The sequence below is a fragment of the Elephantulus edwardii genome, unplaced genomic scaffold, assembly GCF_000299155.1.
Source record: "Elephantulus edwardii isolate Elephantulus edwardi_28Jun2011 unplaced genomic scaffold, EleEdw1.0 scaffold00006, whole genome shotgun sequence".
Taxonomy (NCBI): Eukaryota; Metazoa; Chordata; class Mammalia; order Macroscelidea; family Macroscelididae; genus Elephantulus; species Elephantulus edwardii.
In genome coordinates, this window is record NW_006399756.1 from 14220332 (window position 1) to 14237773 (window position 17442).

The window sequence follows — 17442 nt, forward strand, 5'->3', positions numbered from 1 at the left end:
GACATAGTTGCTCTTGAATACTTTAGAGAGGTTCCTAACAACAGACTTTCCCATCGCAATACGTTTTTTGATTTCCTGGCTACTGGTGCCAAGAGTGTTGACCGTGGAGCCGAGCAAACTGAAGCTGTGAACAATCTCAATCTCTTCACCATCCATCCTGATGCTACCGATTGGTCCAGTGGTGAGAATTTTTGTCTTCTTGACATTGAGCCTCAGTCCATACTGAGGGCTGCAGCAGTCCCATGGTACCATTCACTCTCTTATTAGACACTTAAGACAATGGTATGAAGAAGGCAGGGCTGAGGTGGTCTCTTCCATTTTACAGATGAGAGAATGGGTTCCTGGAGAAGCTAAATTCATTGCCCAAGATCACGTGGCTTGAATCCCATTGTTAGTTCAGTAATCTCTTCTACTGCTTTCAACCAGATACATGTCTACCTGAGCTTCATGTCAATAAATAAAATACTAATGTGACATATTTTTATTTCTCCAAAGATCCTATCCATGTACATTCTGAATAAAGTACCACTTTTTAATTGAAAACCAAACCAAACTAAGTCTCAAACTGGACCAAATCCCTTAAATCTTCAGATTTGTTCAACGGTAAGGAGACACTGTGACCCCAGTGTGACCACAGATAGCCGTAGACTCTTGAACCATTGGATCAGAGTGAGGCATGGACATTTGGGGTTGGGATGGGCTCCCAACAGTCTCAGGAGGGCCCCAGGTCAGAAGATAGATATTTATAACCTTGTTGATAAACAATCAAAGTCTACAGTGGTGAACTTGGGACCTACTCACTTACTTACTCTCTCTCTTTATGCATTTTTTTCCTCCCTTCCTGGGAGTTTCCTCAAGCTGCCTAGCTGACAGAATGACGCATGTAGAAGGAGGGGACATGGGTGGAGAAGGCCTGCCTCACTGCTGCTCAGGGCATCGTTGGAGGCTGCCCTGCCTGGAGCATGTGATCACAGTCACTGTGTAGGTAGGCCGTGGGGCGCCTCCTCACCTGAGGCTCGGGTGATGCCTCAGTTAAATGCTCATGAGTCAACCAATAGTCTTGGGAATAGCCTCCCCTATTGTCATCCTTCCCCCATTTTCTGAGTTTTTGCCTGCTTTAAAAATCTTTGTCCCAAGTCATCTTCCATATCTATAATCTGGAGAAGACAAAATAGGCCGCTCTCTCAGCCATGATCAACCAGCTGCGTGACCCCCATTATAACTTGACACCCCACCACCATTGCCATCACGTAGTCCTTGTCATCACTTGTCTGGACATCTGCAGGGGTTGCTTCTGGCCCCTGGCTGGCCCCTCATCTCAGTTGGACCCCTATCTTCACTCTTGGACCTAGAACACTCACTTTTAGAAGCCTATCCCACTTCTTGATTGCATGTTCGATCTATCTCCGACTGTAAAAGTTGGTAGAAATCATCTATTTCTTCTTCTTTGGCTCTGGTTGTTGGTGCATATATCTGAATGATAGTGGTATTCACTGGACTTCCTTGTAAGCGAATGGATATAATTCTGTCACTCACGATGTTGTACTTCAAGATGGATCTAGAAATTACTTTTTTTACGATGAAGGCAACCCCATTTTTCCTTGTCTTTTCATCTCCAGAGTAATATATCATATGGTCATCTGACTCAAAATGCCCCGTGCCAGTCCATCTCATCTCTCCAATGCCGAATATGTCAATATTTATGCGTTCTATTTCTTTCTTAACAATTTCTAATTTTCCTACATTCATGGTTCTCACATTCCAAGTTCCAATCACTAGGGTCTGCTTACAACTGTTCCTCCTCCTTTGTATTTCCATACTTGAAAGTTCTACCTAGGTTGCCCTTTCTGTTAGTCTGCATGTGTTCTGTGTGCATAGGGTTTTCAGAGGCCTGCTATTTCAGAAGTGGGTGGAGAGGATTAAACTAAGCAACTCCTTAGAGGCAAGGATTCTGGGGCTTCGTCTGACATACCTTGGCCATGTTGCCAGGAGGGACGGGTCCTTGGAGAGGGACGTCATGCTTGGGAGGGTGGAGGGACAGTGCAGGAGGGGAAGACTATGAGGTGGACGGATTCAGTGACTGGGGTAATCGGGATGGGTGTGTCGGAGGCAGTGCGATTGGCACAGGATAGAGCAGGGCTTAGGGCTGTTGTGCATAGGGTCGCTATGAGTCGCAAACGACTCGACGGCACATAACAACAACATCCCATTTCACTCATTTTTCTGGTCCCTCTGTCCCACCTTGATTTCTGCGACTCTTAGGCAGTATGACAGCATTTCTTTAGTGCTGGTCTGCCTACTATGTGCGCTCACTCATACCTAACACAGTGATTGGCACAGAGCTGATGTTTGCTGGGTTTGCAGAATTAGCATAACACACTCTTTTGCCAGCAGATTGCTACCTTATACAGGCTATGGGCTCAAGGTCAGTGCTGGGGAAAATCTAGCCCGAGTCTCTTCTGCTTGGTGTCCCCACCTAAGAAGCTTGGCGTGTCCCTGCTACCAACACCATCATCTTTATCAGCCTGTCTTCATTGCCATGGTTTAGTAAGAGCTCACCCTCAGTCCTTGGCTGTGAAGCCCTTCACTGTAGCCACGTCTTTAATCTCCACATCAGCTTTCAGGAGACAATGTGGAGCCCACTAACACTCCAGCACCAAGGTTCACTAATAATGCATGATGCCTTATTCTGAATCTGACCCTGGTTAGAGACAGAAGCAAGGATGGACTGTGGGGCTGGTGACCTTCAGGAGGGATGCTCTGGGATGCAGTAATTTTCCAGTCATTTGGTGTCCCCAGTGATGATCATGGGACAGGTTAGGCTGCCCTCTTCTCAGAATCTGTCTAGGTTGGTCCCACAGTAAGGAGATCGCTCTCTTCAGCATCTAAGTTGGCCCCATAGTGAGGAGGAAGTAATTCCTAAGGGTCTATGGGGTGGGGTCCATGGAAACACATCCCCCCTGGGCCTGTGGTGAGGAGAACATTCTCCTCAGAGTTTGTCTGGTCTGCGCTTGTGGTGAGGAGAACACTATCTTCTAAGGATTTGTCTGGGCGTAGCCTGTGATGAGGAAAACACTCTTTGCTCAGGCTCCAGCTTGCCTTGGTCAGTGGTGAGGAGACCAGTATCTCTTAGGGGTCTATCCGGGTTGAACCTGTGGTAAGGGGAACATGCTTTCTTCAGGACATGTCAGGTCTGGGCCTATGTGGAAGAGACATTTTCTTCTTGGAATTTGGGCTGGGTCTGTGGTGAGGCAGACACTTTCTTAAGTATCTGTCTGGGCTGGGCCTGTGGAGAGGAGAACATTCTCTCCTCAGAGTCTGGACTGGATCCATGATGAGGACTGACTGGCTGGCTGATGACCCCCAGGCAGCCCCAGCTGATTGTTGGAAGAAAGTTCCTCTCAGTAGGGGTCTTCACTATGCCTGCATGTTCCTCTAAGAAATCATCCCTTGGGTTCAGCACCTGGGTTCTCCCCCATGGGTGTCACAGAGAGGCTTCCAAGCAAGCTTGGCCCAAGGTGAGTGAGGGTTAGAGCCCCATTGGTGTTCAGCAAATGGGCCAGCACGACCTCTGGGCCCTGGATCAGCTTATATTTCACCAAGAGACAGGGGAATTGATTAGGCTCATTGCCACAACATGTACCACCACAAAGAGCCCATACCATCACAGCCCTCCCCATGATCCCTCACGGTGGTTCCAGAGTCAGGAGAGGATTGTGGGAATGGGGTCAGGGACTTGATTTTGTGTCTTCACGTGATGCTAGATCACTCAGTGACTCTCCACAGCTGGCTTTTCCTCTCTGTACAACGGGAGGTATTAAAACTTCTACTGAGGCCCCTGGAATATTTGTGTTCTAGTTCTCCTGTTAATTATTCCCTGCTTCCTCCAGATAAGAAGACAGTGGGCCTAATGACCAAGGGTGTTTGGTGGAAAGTTAGTGGCAAGAAACTCAAGTATCTGAATACACTTATGAAGTGTTTAGGTGTTCAAATGTCCCCACAGGCAGCCTCTGACATCGGTGAGAGACAAAATGAGTAGGAAGATGCATCAATGGATTTTATTGACGTTAACTCAGGGAGCACTTGGGGACTGGGGTTTAACAGGGCGTGAGAGTGAGCAGGACATCTTCTCTCACAGTTTGTTCGCTACAGAAGTTGTACCTGTGGAGAAAAGCAAAGGCTTTTTAAGGGTTAGATGTCTTTAGTGAAAACCTTGGTGACTGGATCCATCAATCAATTAACAAAATAAACTGCTGATTTGTAATTTGAGAGGAATGAGGGCAGCACTAGGTTGTAGCTTCAACCAGATCCCGAAGTCCAGCTTCCAGCCTGAGTGCCCACCTGACTGAGGAGTGGTCCCTGCCTGTGGTCCTGTGTCCACTGGGTTGTGAGCCCTTTGAGGGCAGTGACTTCTTGATTCTTTTCAACTTTCACATGTGCATGGTTGATGCTCACGGAAGACAGGCGGGCTCTTTGCTCAGTCACTCTCGAGACCTATTTGAACATTGCTGTTGAGTCACTCTGACTCATATCTATCTACCTGTTAGATTTCAGAGAAGAGCTGTGCTTTGTGGGATTTTTAGAGGCCGCTGTTTTGGAAGACTTGTTTGGGTGGAATCACACCTCCAACCTTATGGTGAAGAGTCAAGTTCATGTACCATCTGCACTACCCACTAAGCCCTTGAACAATATGCTGTTGTTTGTTTTGTTATTTATTGTTGTCGAGCCAGAACCAACTCACAGCTGATCCTTCAGTGGGTTTTCAGAGGCAGTAATTTGCACGGGAAGACACAGCCCATCTTTCTCTCATGGAGCAGCTGGTAGATTCGAGCATTGTATGTTTGGGTAGACAGTAAAGCTCAGATTCTTGCTAGGTCACCAGAGCTCCCTTAAACAATCTAATGGCAACGAAAAATTGCACTTTTACTGTTGTTGGGTCCAACAGAACAAAATGCTGGCTGGGCCTGAGCTCTTACGACCTTCAGGCAACTACGCTAAATGATATCTTTCTAAGAACTTACCTCGTCCTCACTACACAGGTGTGAAGAAGTGCTATTATTATATATGTTACAGGAGAGGAGACTGAGACTCTGAGATGTCACAGTGAATATGTGACTCAGAAAAGAGGACAGGACAAAGTCAAGATGCAATTCTAGGTCTGACACCATAGTCTAAGTTCTCTGCCATGAGCTCATTTTTTTTTTATGAATGAGTTCATATTTTAAATCTTCCTTGGCTTTAGTTTTCAGATGAGCCAGAACCTGGCTTTCTCTTCACTTCCATCCCTTCAGGGATATGGGGTTAGCTCCTTCATGTTTCTGTATTTCAGTGTCTTTATTTGCAGGAGAAGACATGGTTCCCTCTCATGATTATTGAGAATCTAATGACTTAACAAATGTAAAAAAGTTCTATAACTAAAAAAAAACCCGAATGCAGCTGCAGGTGGTATCCTTGATAAAGGGTGTGTCAGTTCCAGATGTCTCTATAAAGAATCCCAGTGTTGAAACCCCAATGGGCATTTTCTGTCCTACAGATTGCTATCAGTCATGGCCAACTCAACAGCAGTGGGTTGGATTTGGCTCTTAGTATCAAAGAGCACTGAAGGTACAGTGGTTAAATACGTGGCTATTAACTGGAAGGCCAAGAGCTCCAGCCCACCAGTGAATCCACTGGAGAATAATGAGACCATCAGCCTCTGTAAAGGTTATGCTAGGAGCAGTTCCAGTCTGTCCTACAAGGTAGCTGTGTGTTGGGACTGACTGGGTGGCAGTGGATTTAGTTTTTCAGAGTGCTAATCTGGTCTTGGCACCCATCTTCATATATTTTGGCTTCCTGTTCTCCTTTTCTGACACTACCTCCTTCTCGTTGCTCTGCTGGGCTGTATTTTCAAAGGTTGCCTCCATGATTTCAGGTTCCTGGGTTTTTCTCAGGGCTCGCCACCTTTGATCTTGGAAGCGCTGCCCTGCTTCCTCACTCCTTTCCACCGGCCACTCTGTCTCTCATTTGCATTTCATTGTTTTTCTCGGAAGCCCCATTCTGACCTTCTTCTCTTGTTCCTCTTCTGTACGTGAAGCCCTGCTGCTTGCAGCCTGGCTTTCCTCCAGGGGTGACGCTCAGTGAGTCAGAGGGGCCTCCAGTACATTCTATTCCATTTCCAGAAATGTTGAGAGGCCACAGCTTTCACTCAGGAACCCTGGGAGGTACAGGCCTCCGGGCACAAATGGTTTACATTCAGTTACTGAAGGGAGCTCAGGTGGCATGGTTCAAATCCAGCAGCTGCTCTGTGGGAGAAAGATGAGCAATATCTCCCTGTGCAACTTAGAGCACTAAAAGCCCACTGAGGGGACAGCTGAGCCGATTCTGACTGAACAGCATGTAACAGCAACTACAGAAAACATTGGCAGTTTTAAATTACCCAGTGGCTGTGCTGTAGGAAAAAAGTCTTGGTGATTTAGTTCTGTAAAAATTACAGACATATTTGATTAGGCATTAGATGTATGACAAGAGTGCAGAATAAGAGGCGCGCTGCAAAGTGGACTGGGGAGGAGGAGGGGAAGAACAAGGAGGGAGGGGGATGGAGGGAGGAGATGGGGAGGAGGAGGGAGGGAATTGGGCAAAAAGGAATGATTTTTTTTTTTGTTTGTTTGTTTTAAAGAAGTGAGCTAGAATAAGGGGAAGGAAAAGGGATGGAGGCACGTTTGCAATAATAAAATAATGAAAATTCAACTTTTCTGTGACCTTTCGCTATGTTGCCGCACATTTTTAAATTGATGACCGTGCTTAGAAACACATTTTTTTCCCCTTCGATGTATTACCGTCATTTGTGGCAATGTGTTAAAACTACAACTAAAATAGAAAAAAAAAATTACAGCCAAGGAAATAATTTGGAACACAGCTCTACCCTGATGCACACGGGGTGCAAATGAGTTAGAACTGATTAGATTATGGTGGCCTTGACATTGGTTCTCCAATGAGAAGACAGAAGAATGGCCTTGGGTATGTGTCTAGCCTGCAGAGGGCCCTCAACTAGTGGGACATCTGTGTTCTTTAATCGAGGTAGAACATTGTGCTCTGACGTGTTTGGAAAACATGGACTGGGCTGGACTCTGTCCCGATTGACTTGCCTAGGGAGGATCTTGAAGAGGTCATCCACCCTGATCAGAGGAGGCTGAGAAGCCAGCTCCAGTGCCACTCTGCTATCCCACTCCAATCAGGAAGGGTCACGTCTCCGAATCTCCCACTGATATCAAGCAGACATTCAGCAGAGATGCTTGACACGCTCTGTCAGCATTTTGCTTGCTTGGCGAGGAAGACAGGGTTTCTATCCCCTTTCCACCCTCTTCCTTCACTGGTACTGATTAAGAAGCACCGACCGCAGAGGGCCTTACATGCTGGGCCTAAAGGCCAGCAGATTGACTATATCATCTGCCCCGCAGGGGAAAGACGGGCAGCCTTCTCCCGGGAAGATTTACTGCCTTCAGAACCTGAAGGGGAGTTGTTATGGGTCGGGAACATCTCAACAGCAGTGGTGTTTTGGTGTAACTACTAGTTACAAGCCAGCAAAGGTACGTACACTGTCTTCTCCTCTCCCTTCTGCACGGTGATCTTGGCTGCACCCACTTTGGGAAGGGTTGGGTTGATCACGTGGTTATTCCAGAGAAACTTGACTTTCTCGATTGTTCCAACATCAAGCTCTGCATCAAACTCAGTGGAGTGGGTTGTGCCTGGCAAGATGACTCCCCTTGAAACAGAGAAACAGAGACATTCCCTTTCATTGCAATAAGGAAAAGGACCATGTGAGGCCACCTGGTCTTTTCTGCTCTGGAGTAACAGATTATTCTTCCAAATTCATTCCCCAGTGAAGCTTGAAGATGTGGAAAAGCCAGCTACGTGCTGGCAGCCTCAAGTTCAGTGTCGTCAAATTTATGCCAGTTTCCCCTGGATACTTTACACAGAAAACCTATAAAATCCTTTCATATTATTTTCTATTTTTTGGAAGAATTATTTCTACAGTAACAAGTTTGCTGCTTTAACCTAACAAGTATGTATTATTTACTTTTTGGAAACTTATTCAACGTGGACGCAGGTGGAAATGGGACACGTACTTGAAGACGTCGAACTGGTGAGTGTTTCCCTTGTTTCCAAACAGAGCAACTTTGATCTGACCGGTGGCTGTTCTCCCGGACACTGTGATGGAAACCCCATATCTCCAGCCTGTAAAAATGACCAAAAGAAGCTTGGTTTATTCCCATATAAAAGAGGTGCTCCAGTCCCAGATTCCTGTTCCCATCTTAACCCTGAGGCATCAAACTAAAAGATACTCTACTTGTTAGTCTACAACCAAAGGCCTTCTGGGAAAACAGATACTCATGGCGGCTTCCTGTGAGGATTCAGTGCATAACATGTTATATTGCTAACTAAAAGTTTCAAGTTCAAATCTACTAGTCAGTCCTCAAGAGAAAGACGGACAATCACCTCTCATAAAGATATGCAGTCTGGGAAACCCAGTGGAGGAAGGGTCACCAGGAATAGAACTGACTTGACAGTGATTTAGTGTCTTTTTCTAAGCCCTGATAGCCCAATGGTTAAGCACTGGACTACTACTTGAAAGGTCATCAGTTCAAACTACAGCACCAGTGTCCCTCTAGGGCTGCGCTGCCCAGTAGAGGGACAACTCGCCACAAGTGGTGATTTACTGCTTCCATGACCTTTGGGGCTTAGATCACCCACCAACAATTTTAGCCTCTCAGACTCCTTGGGAAGCTGGTATCCCAGTTGTAGTCCAACCTACCACCTGGCGGGGACCCATGCAACTGTATGAACCTGAATACGTGGGTCTTAACCCACCAAACTTACCCCTAGAGTCCATATGTGACATATGTGTCCTACACAATTATTACAAAATCCATAGGACCCAAAACAATTCCACCCCCTTACTTTCAGAATGCCTTCTGATACTGAAAACACATGGTAGTATTGAAAATATTCAAAGAAGGAAAAGAGTTCAGTCCCAAAAGGGTTACATTCAAGTTAAATAAAATGCAATATTTAATTCTTTAGTGACACAGTTTTTTTTAGTGACAAAATTGTTTGTCACCTATGACTAGTGGCTACTATAATGGCTAGCACAGGGCATACTTGTCATGGAAGAAACGTGTATTGGACAACTCTGGTCTAAGAGCGAAAGTGGAAAGAAAGGGACCAGGTTGTATCTCCACATTTGGAAATGTAGCTCAGGAGTGTAGTCCAGGACAACAGGACTCACATCTCATTTCTGTACCTCTCCTCTCACTCCCTCACTCACTCTCATTGGCATCCCATCAGAACCAACCCATAGCTGACCCTCCAGTAAGTAGGTTTTCAGAGGCTGTAAATTGCATGAGAGGAGATTTCCCATCTTTTTCCCATACAGTAGCTGGTGGATTTGAACCACTTGCCTTTAGGTTGGAAGCATAGCTCATTATTACTAGGCTGTCAGAGTTCTAGGCCACTAGCACAGAATGGTAGTCAGTCTTCGACTGAGTTCATACCAGGAGTTCTGTTCCTGTGGCCCTGTGTGCATACATGCATGCCCCCCATATCTTTGCACATATATAAACACCCTCATATACATACGAGCATATAAGCATATTGATTCCATAAACATGTGCAATACTTGTGTATTGAAATGAACAAGCCATACCTACACACATTCATATATATACACAAATCTATACACATACATGTCCATGCAACACACAGACACATACCGCAGGGTGAAGGAGTAAGCATCATACAAGAAGGGGTTGTTTAGACCTTGTAATACATTAGCTACATAAATCAATTGTAATTTATGATATAAAACCAGAAAAAATTGTGAGTGATTGAGAAGTCAGTATGATTTGTAAACCTTTACTCATATAAAGATAATAAATGCTAAAATATGCGCACATAAGCACACACACATAAGCATACATACACACACACATACACAGACTCACACACATATACAGCACACTCAGCACGTTCTTGAGACATTGTTTTATCCTCATGCCTGTTCAGAGCCAGGTCCTTGTCCCACAGAGCTTAGCACACCTCTAATTGATTGCTCAGTCTCTGTATTCTCCACTGAATTTTAAGTTTTCTTAGTTCATCCGTGCACCCCTGGTGTCTGGTGTAGCCTGTGGCTCGTAAATAAATGTGAATTGAGGAGTGAATACAGGGATTTGAATGTTTAATTTGTTGTTGTAAAAATATGGGCAGATATTTCATTCAGCCTTACATCAGCGGAAGGATTGATTAATCAATGACGTCTTTCAAGAAATACTATATGATCACTGCATATAGTGATGAAAATATTCTACCTTTAGATGGCGCTAGTGGTTACACAACTATACATTCGTCAAAACGCTAAACAGGGTGAGTTCTGCTATCTATAAATTAAACTTCAATATACCTGCCTTTAAAAATACAAGAACTACACATTCTACTTATATATTCATATAAATAGATACCCCAGGACCAGTCCCAGGTGGCATCAAGCCCGTTGGACTCATGACAACTTCCTGTGTGGCAGAGGAGGACAGGGCTCTGTAGGTCTTCAACAGATAATTTTTTTTGGAAGGAAGTCCTCAGGCCTTTTATCCAAGATGCCACCGAATGAAGGACTCAGACCTCTGGCCTCCTGATTAGCAGCTGAAAGATTAACTGTCTGCACCACCATAAACGGGGCTGGTGAAAAAGTGGCAGCAAGATGCCCTGCCTCCACCCCACATCCTCTTCCATCCAGGTTTTTGAGAGAGGTTGTGCCTGCCTCCTCCCATTCCCACATTCACTCCACCCAGGATAACCCTTGAGTGCTTGCTGTGGAACCATGAAATAGTAGGGGCAGAACCGGGGAGACCGAAAGTAAGCCTTTCAAGAGAACTAGACTTTTGACATTGGGTGAGGGAGAAAACTATTTAAAAGGAATATAAGATTAGGTATTCTTTTCATGACAAAATTACAGAAAATGAAATGCATATTCAAGTGGACTGTGGACTGGGGGAGATTGTATAACAATGAAAGAATTTGTTTTTTCTTCAAAAAGAGAAAAATGATCTGGGGTGGAGGGGTGGGCAGGGAGGAAAATGTGCAACAATAAATGAGTGGGGGAAAATTAAATGGAAAGAATATGCTGCAAAAAATATATGTTTCTTTAAAAAAATCATTAATAAAAAAAATTTGTAAAAAAGAGAACTAGTCTGGTGCCAAATAAATGTTTCCTGAGTAAATAAAAGAACAGGGGTATCAGTGACAGCGTTCAAAAGGAGTAGTCGTTTATGGGGCAGTGAACAGCCAGGAGAGGTGACCCAGACAACATGCAAATTGCCACTACCTCATTCGTTGTGTCATATTCTTGTCCTTGTTTAGTGCTGCTGACTATGGTGGGAGAAAGGAGGACTGTCTGTCTTTACTTGTCTTACAGGACGGTCTGGGTGGGAGTCCTCTGCCCGGATGTATGATATAATGTCCACTGTTGGTTGTTATGTGCTGTTGAGTCAGAACCAATCATAGCAGACCCTCTAGTGGGTTTTTGGAGACTGTAAGTTACAGAGGAGGAGACGGCCTCTTGCAAAGCAGCTGGTGGATTTGAACCACTTGCCTTTGGGTTGGCAGTACAACTCCTCACCACTAACCCACCAAAGCTCCTTTATTTGTCCCTAAGTTACAAAAAGGTCATTTCCTGGGGGCACTGAGTGTCTTCTGATAATCTGAATCGCAAAACCGAAAGAAGTGATGATTGCATAACACAGTGAAAGCCAGGTTGCTAAAATGCACGTGTGAAAATGTGGACACGGCAAGTTTTTTAATTGTGTCCACTTACAAAATAAAAAAATTGAAAAATACACTTCTGACTCTGAGATGTTGTTTTGCCCACTTTTCTAGGATTGGCTAAATGTGTCCTCAAACACTTCAGGCTAAAGGAAAACCTTGCATTTGTAACAGAAGCTCAGCTTTCTCGCTGGTAGAAAGCCCAAGTGGCTACTTACGAGCAAAATTGCTGGATTCTCCCGTGTTCAGGAAGAACTTCTGGGGCTCAGCACTTGTCTTGCCAGCAAACTTATCAGCGTAGTGACCCATCTGCGGGCACCCTTCTTCCGGACAGGGGAAGCACTTGTTCTAGCAGAAGAGACGAGAGGTGAGGTTTTTTTGCCCCATGACCGATGCATTGCAGGACTTGTGGCGGAGCTGGAACCCACTCCCCCTGACCCTCCGGTGGGTTTCCAAGGCTGTAGATAGCAGGAGAGGAGATTACCTATTTTTCTTTCTTGTAGCCACTGGTGGATTTGAACCACCAGAGTGGAGTGGCCTTTGATTTACCATCACAGCTTCCTAAAGACCTTGCCACTCAAGTTTTGTTTTCCTAAAGTCCAGGTCTCCTCATTTATAACAGAAAGGGAATGGGAACCAATAAGCTCTAAATGACCTTCACCCAGAAGAGTGGTCCCCAATTTCCACGCACACTACATTAGAATTATCTGAGGACGGCACAGTGAGTTAACATTCTTCTGCTAACTGAAGGCTTGGAGCCTCGAACCACTTGCTTCTCCACTGGGAGAAAGGTGAAGATGTCTGTTACCGTGATGATTCCCAGGCTCAGAGTCCCTGTGAGGCAGGCCTACTGCTAGGAGTTGGAATCAACTTGACGTCAACCTGGTGTGTGGTGTTTTGTTTTTTTTTTTGGGTTGGGTGGGGTGGGAGGGGTATAAAATACAGAGGAGCTGGTGTCCAGGCCCCAGGTTAGATCAATCACAACTTTCACTTGATGGTGTGCTGGTAAATGTTAAATAATGGGTGCTGGGTGATAGTGTGCTAATAGCAGCATTTATCCGTTTTGTAAATATTCTGAGCATGGCCAATTTTAAGCTACCGCCATAATGTGACTGAGCACAGAGCTGGGAAGTGACGGACTGTACAGGCCAGCTTTAGCCTATTGTTCTTCCTCTCCGCACTCCCATTGCCAGCTTGTAAGACATGCACTCGCAGGTTGGCCTAGCAACCCCAGCATTCACCTTCCGCCCTCTCTGTGCAGCTTCTCTGATAGCGGGCTATCATCCTTCCACTTCTGCTCTGCCCTGGCCAGAAACATGCGGCCTTTTCTTTTCTAAACGCATCACTCTCCAAGCCAGCGTTAAGTGTTGCCTCCTGCAGGAAGCCTTCTGGTTTCTTCCGTGGCCTAGTGCTAAGGAGCTGCACAGCAATCCCAGAGGCACATGCTTCAAATCCACCAGTTGCTTTGTGGGAGAAGGACGGACATTCTCCCCCAGTGCAGTTTACCGCCTCTGAAAACCTTCTGGAGGGTCAGCTATGGATCAGCTCCAACTCAACGCCACACAACAGCCGATTTCTCAGCATCGTCCTCATTTACACGGTCTATACGGAGTTGTAAAGCTTTTGGGAATTTTTGTGCTTTCTTTGGCTCCACTCCACAGGACCATGGAAAAGGAGCCCTGGTGGTTAAGTATCAGTTCAGCAATTTGAACCCACCAGTGACTCCTCCTGAGAGAGATGTGGGAGTCTGCCTCTGTTAAGATTACAGCTTTGGAGAGCCAGGCGGAGCAGTTCACTCTGCCCTATAAAGTTGCTGTGAGAATGGACTCAAAGACTGCCAGCTCCCAGGGCCGTTAATAAGCATGCAGGAGAGAGTCAGGACAAACAACCCAAACACAGCAGGACGGCAGTCCCGGGGGAGAGATGCCCAGAGCACAGACAAGACAAGGGCTTACGGCTTTAAAATCCCTGTAGGAAGCACAAGGGTATGCAGCGAATCCATCCGGGTTCAGAATGCTCTCTGAGTAGTACTTGTAGCTTCTTAGGTGATTGCAAGCCACAAAGTCCCGGGTTCCTGGGGAGGCAAGTCAGAAGGTTGGCGAGGGAGAGAAAGGGCTGTGGCAGCTGCTCTGGGGCTCACTCCACGGGGCATGGGATGGTGTCACAGAGGGACTTTGTTCTCAGGTTGGTGGTTTGCACCTAACCAAGGAACCTTGGGAGGCAAGCGTGGCTATCTGCCCCATCATGCACCAGGCCCATCATCCTCACCGCCAGTCCATGTCACTGAAGGTCTTCCTCAATTTCTCTGCCCTCTACCTACTTTTCCAAGCATGATGTAACTACTAATTAGTTGTTGGAAAACACCAGTTTTGCAATTCTTTTAAAATTGGACAGTCAACAACACCCAAATTAATATTTTCAGGAAGTTATAAAATCAAGGAAACTGAAATACAACAAATAATGTACATCTACATTTTCCAGAAATAAAGTCCAACAGAAGGAATTAAGTATGTCTAAAAGGAGAGGCCCTTATTACAGAAGTCCAGAGTGAAGGCTGCACAGTGGAGTGAACTTGGGGGGAGGGACTGCATAACAATGAAAGAGTTTTTCTTTTTCTTTTCAAGGAGAAGAGTGATTTGGAGGGTAGGGGGTGGGCAGGGAGAAAAGTGCAACAATGAATGACTGGAAATTCTAAGTAAATTTTCATTAAAATGAATAACTTTTTTAAAAAAGGAGAGGCCCTTTTTGTTTTTGAGATCAGCAGTGGAAGGACACCCCTGCCTGTGGGTTACCTGCCCAGATGCCATCTAGATCCACGATCTGCGACAGGGCATTCTTCTTGCATCCTGGCATGTTCTCCCCTCCGTTGGGGTAAAAGTCAATGTGGCCCACCTGCTGGTTTGTTCCAAAACCTGAATCATTTGAAACAGCAGTGAACCAATCGGAATCTGGGATCTCGTAGGTAAAAGACAGATGCAGAAGTTCGCAGCCCTGGTGTTTGGGGCTGGAAGTGAGGGGTAGGATGGGGTACAGTGGAGAGGGGGCTCACCCAAGAACGGGATCAAGGGAGATCCATCTGTGTGAATCACATCGACGAAGAGTGCATCGGAGGGGTCCAGGCGAACCTCTTCAGGAGTGCCCTCGAAACTGGCTTCTACGGGATCCAATGCTGAAAGAGAAGGTTAGTGCTGGGAGCAGTGGGCTTGACTAGAGGCCTACGCTGGACCAAGGTGCACAGCTGTTCGGGGTGTGCACCGTTCAACTGAAAGAACTGCCATACACTAGAGTTACGTGGTGCCTGGACTTGGCCCTGGGTGTTGAAAATGAAGACATGTCATCTCACTGCTGCTTATAACAAGTGGCTAGAGAGGGGCAGATGGTCAAGGAAACTCAGATTTGCTCTTTCCATATCAGAGTTCCTACTGCATTATATTTCTTCTTGAAAATTCTCTTTTTATCCCCAAGTTTGGAGGAAAAAATCCAAAAGAGGTGAAACAGTATGGTGTCACAGGTAAGAGCATAGACTCCAGGGCTAAACGGCTGGGCTTCACAGCCCCACTCATGTGTTACCTGGGCAAGTCCATGTCCCTGGGTGAGTCACTGCACCGTTCTGTGCCTCAGTTTCCCCATTTTTAAGGTGGGGAAATAATAGCACCTAGGTTATGCAGTACCTGGGGTAATGGAGGTAGGTGTGTCAGAGTCAGGGAGACTGGCTCAGGATAGGACAGGGTACAGAGAGCTATCATCCACAGGGTTGCTCTGAGCTATAGGTGACTCGATAGCACATTACCATAGCAACAGTTTATCCACCTGTTACAGGATTAAGTGACTTCATGTAAGTAGGATCCAATACAGTGTCTGATAAATAGTCAGGGCATATAAGTAAAAATGTGAAGTATTATTGCTTTCTCTTGACCATGTTTTCTTCTTGATAGGGACCCTGCATTTGTCATTAGTTCTTCGAAAGAACTTTTGGAGCAGCTAAAACCCGAAGCGTCCTTGTCAAAGGTGAATGCTACTTGAGCCGAGAGTCAGCAGGGCTGGGTTTGAGTTTCAGTTCCAAGGCACAAGTGATCTCTGGCAAGACACTTGCTCTCCTGCACCTCGAAGTCTTTAACTTTAAGGATTAAATGAGGGTGTTGGGGCGGGCAAGGCGGGGTGATGAATGCAAATCACTTGCATGTTTAAAATGAGTCACTCAAAACTCAAACTCATTGGCGGCGAGTTTGAACTGTCTCACAGCTGACTCTGCAGTGGGTTTTTGGAGGCTATGAATCACACAGGATGAGATTTCTCTCTTGGAGTTGCTGGTTGATTCGAACCTCCAGGGAGAGGTCACCTCTCTCTCTGGACAACTCCCTGTGGACTAAGATACAGGGTTGCTGTTGTGGAGGGTCATTGAGTCGAGTATGACTCATAGTGACTCTATGGACAACAGATCTGAACCCTGAACCCTGTCCTATCCGGTGCCATCCTCATCTCTGACGCATGAGCCCATTGCTTCAGTCACTGTGCCAATCCATCTCATTGAGGGTCTTCCTCTCTTTTGCCGACCCTCCACCTTTTCAAGCATGATGTCCCTCTCCAAGGACTAGCCTCTCCGAGCAGTACACCCAAAGTATGAGAGATAAAGCTTCACAATGCCTCCAAGGAACACTCTGGCTGGACCTTCTCCACCACTTATTCCAAGGCTACTGGGGTTGATGCTTAACACACACTGGTATAATAATATTGCGACTATTAGGATGTTATATGCCTGTGTTTTGTAGTTATAATGGAAAGCTTTGTCTGGGGTGGTGGTTGGGTTTCCCCCACCAGCAGAGGCAACAAGAAATATTTATCTGGTTCTATTTTCAGAAAGAAGCGGAAGAAGATGTGGGACAGAAAATCTGCTCCTTTTTCTCTTTTCTCACAAGCCTTGGCTTGTGTTATCCTGAGGACTCACTCCTGGGCGCCTACTTGTGCTGAGGGGCCCAGACTGCTGGGAAGCATGAACTCAGAGAGATGAGAGGCCGGGATAGAGACAGAAGATGCAAAGGGAACAAAGCCACCACCTGCTCCCCACCATGAAGACAGACCATGAGCTTCTCGGAGGCTTTTTAAACTGTCCGATGTATCTGTTACATAGCTGAGGGGCATCACTTTCAGGGAAGCTTCCTCTTGGCCAGTGTCTTATTATCACTGCCCTCACCCCCAGGGGTCACCTGTCCCTCTGCCTTACCCGTAATCCTGCCCAGGCCCGGGGTCCTGCTGCCAGCCTCTCCGGCCACGTGAGCTCCCAGGCTGTGGCCAATGAGATGGACTTCAGAAGGCGAGTAGTTGTAGTTGGTCTGGAGAGGGGAGATTAAATCTTAATGACATTTTGTGCCATGATGTGTTTTTTCTTCTTTTGATTTGCAGATCTCATGGTATCCCCCTCAGGTATAAACCTTCCAAAGCTCCCACTGTTCTCAGCATCCAACCTAAACTCACAGCCTTTTTCTGATTCAACACCTATGCTTCTAGATTGCTTATTGAACTTGGTTGAACTTCCAGTCCCCCAAACAGGAAGGTTGCATTCTCTCACTGCTGTATTTTTTCATTGTCTATCTCTAGGGAGTATAGAAGGAGAATTGATGTCTTTGAGCTGTGGTGTTGGAGAAGAGTATT

At 46.0% G+C, this 17442-nt stretch overlaps 1 protein-coding gene across 1 annotated transcript in view; it reads right to left on the minus strand.

Annotated features, from left to right (window-relative positions):
- Positions 1–4097: 4097 nt before the first annotated feature.
- Positions 4098–17442, minus strand: part of PNLIPRP1 (pancreatic lipase-related protein 1) — a 20703-nt gene continuing 7358 nt past the window's right edge. Inside the window, exons 5-12 of the mRNA XM_006879912.1 lie at positions 17015–17123; positions 14843–14962; positions 14586–14705; positions 13749–13867; positions 12012–12141; positions 8106–8214; positions 7574–7741; positions 4098–4161 (exon numbers count right to left, since the gene is read on the minus strand). Of these exons, the coding sequence (XP_006879974.1) occupies positions 4098–4161; positions 7574–7741; positions 8106–8214; positions 12012–12141; positions 13749–13867; positions 14586–14705; positions 14843–14962; positions 17015–17123 (939 nt within the window). The remainder of the gene's footprint in view (positions 4162–7573; positions 7742–8105; positions 8215–12011; positions 12142–13748; positions 13868–14585; positions 14706–14842; positions 14963–17014; positions 17124–17442) is intronic.